Source organism: Morone saxatilis, unplaced genomic scaffold (genome assembly GCF_004916995.1).
Source record: "Morone saxatilis isolate NCDOM2014 unplaced genomic scaffold, NCSU_SB_2.0 Contig22, whole genome shotgun sequence".
NCBI classification, from domain to species: domain Eukaryota; kingdom Metazoa; phylum Chordata; class Actinopteri; family Moronidae; genus Morone; species Morone saxatilis.
The window spans coordinates 13,596,061-13,598,606 of record NW_023339785.1 but is presented as its reverse complement, the minus strand read 5'-3'; the positions used below and the strand labels follow the sequence as shown (position 1 = coordinate 13,598,606).

Sequence of the window (2,546 nt, the reverse complement as noted above, 5' to 3'; positions counted from 1 at the left end):
TTTCACTGTAGTCTTGTAATGCACGTACTGTTTGTGTTTGCAGATTTCTTTGGAGCATGAAATCCTTCTACACCCACGGTATTTTGGCCCTAACCTCCTCAACACCGTGAAGCAGAAGCTGTTCACAGAAGTGGAGGGTACCTGCACTGGCAAGTGAGTGGCTGCAAGTCTTAATTATGTGCAGTTATTATTATTGTGCTGACTGGAAAGTGAATCTACATATATTAGGTTTGAGCATATGTTACGAAAGTACAGCCATCTTCAAGCCAATGGCAGCGGAGGAGGCAGAAATTAACAAATGGGCACCAAAGCAAGGAGCCCAGGACTCAGTGACTACAGACCTCCACCCTCCAGCATCTGGACTCCCCTTTTGGCGGGGGGGGGGGGCGGGGGGCGGGGGGGGGCTTTGGCTGTGTTTAGCTGTGTTTTTAGCAGCAACATAATATAGAATAGGTATGAAATGGTCATGACTCTAAGAGATTTGCCAGGATTTCTTAAACATTTTCCATCTTTCAACTAAGTGAGCAATGATCCCCTGCGTGGGGCCACTCCCCTGGCCGCAGCCCAGGTGCTGCAGTGGGTGAGCTTCGCTGACTCCAGAGATCCATCCCTCCAGCCAGCGATGGGTCTTCCACCACTCTGGGAATTATTTGCGTTTCAACAAGCAGTTTGCAGACAGCATTTTTTTTTTGTCAGCTAAAGACTTTAAGTGTGATTTGTGCTGTTGGGAAGGATTAGTGAGCAGTTTCAGTGGCCACAGCTGCGCACTCCCTAGTAGTTGAGACTTGGCACATGCCATGTAGAAGATTTTATATATTGTCTAATCCTCGCATAGTAATTCTTCTCTCATGAACTGCCAGGCCCACAGAACAGGCCAAGAAGAACATAAAGAGGGCCTTGCATCGAATGCAGACACCTGACACATCGTACTTCCTGTGTGGGAGAGAGAATCAGCCTGGCTGACATCACTGTGGCCTGCTCCATGCTGGCTCTAAACACACGTTCCGACATACACACAGAACCTAAACCCAATGTTCATTCATCTAACACCTACTTGGCAGCAAAACGACTTGCTCTCACTTGATATTTGAGTCCAAGATCTCTAAACCCGAACGGCCCTTCACCACACTCTGTCTGTCCCCTGTAGATCCTCTAGTGCCTCCTCCTTTCCGTCAGCCGTACCACCAACGTGACTCGACTGGAATATGCGGCGCCCATTACACCTGATAGTGAACACATCCCCTAGTTCAAAGGCTATGCTGCTATGAGACGCCTAAGCTAGTGGCAAATTAGGCCATGCCAAGCTTTCGGCACTTTAGATGAGCCCCTATACCAGCACAAATGAGATCAGATGACACATCAGTGCTATAGCGGTAGGAACCTGGCTTGGGTAACACTCTCAACTAATCACAGGAGACTACAAATACTCCAAGATGGCCACTACAATGTTTTGTCAGAAATTTTCAGTAAGTTTCATCGAGCATGTGTCCACATCATGTAATAAATAACAATTAAGCTTTTCCAGGGATGTGTCAATTGTTAATAAACCCAATAAGCTAATAGTTGTGCTTACACACTCAAATTTTAGGAAACGGTTACATTGTATCTATAATGCACCTCCAACTTCCCCACATGAAACCATGCAAACGTGACCTTTTGTAAGACAACGATTCAGTTATAATGTCAAACTATGAGGAAACAAAATTATAATACCAGATGGTTTGGAACTAGCAGTTATTAGCACTACATATGACTACTCATCACACCGGCATGCTCTGCCAAAACACACAATTTTTCACATTTGTTGTTTCAACAATACTCTTACATAGAGTTAACTGAAGGACTTTCATAGAGCCGACTCCGGACTTTTAAACAGATGTCAAATTGCTGCGAAAACATATTTTGCACATTAATAATCTCCCGAAGTCCCTAGCCAGAGTAAGGTGCCTAGACAGCGCTGTCGCACAACAAAAGCTCGACAGAATCATGAACAACCTAACTATTAACCACAACCCTCACCCATCCATGTTGAATTCATTGTAATAATAGTTCTCCTATATTTTTATAACCTTATCAGCAAAGAAAGTTTGCTAGCAGACCATGCAGCCCAAGAGAAAGAGACCCCCACTAGAACACCACATGCATTGCAACGCAAGGCCACACTACACGAGGAAGGCACAGCCACAGCACACCAGGAATCCAAGAAGAAAGCAAAGCAGAAAAGGAAGAGACCGAAAAGCCGCCCAGAACGAAGGAGATGGCACTTATATGAACTCTACTTATGTAGATGACCAATTTATTGGGCTTCTGAGCCCAAACGCTGAACACGTATTCCCCTATTGCCACACCTGGACAACAGCAACCACACCTTCAAATACAGGCCAGAAGGATAGAGAAGATCTTAAGTCCTTTCAGTGCTACAAATATACACGTGCTTGTTAAACAATTGAGATTTGCTCAACAGTGCAGCTGTGTATGAGACAATCCGTTGTTGTACTCGACCGCACAGAACTACGTTGTGGGCATGTCACAGTGGTTGATGACCA

General features: G+C 45.2%; 1 protein-coding gene across 1 annotated transcript in view; it reads left to right on the top strand.

The window, feature by feature from the left end:
- LOC118333980 (DNA-directed RNA polymerase II subunit RPB7) overlaps positions 1-153 on the top strand; it is a gene marked incomplete at its 3' end in the record, with an annotated part of 190 nt that extends 37 nt beyond the window's left edge. The window contains 1 exon segment of the mRNA XM_035669802.1: positions 44-153. Coding sequence (XP_035525695.1) covers positions 44-153 — 110 coding nt within the window.
- Between the last annotated feature and the right edge of the window lie 2,393 nt (positions 154-2,546).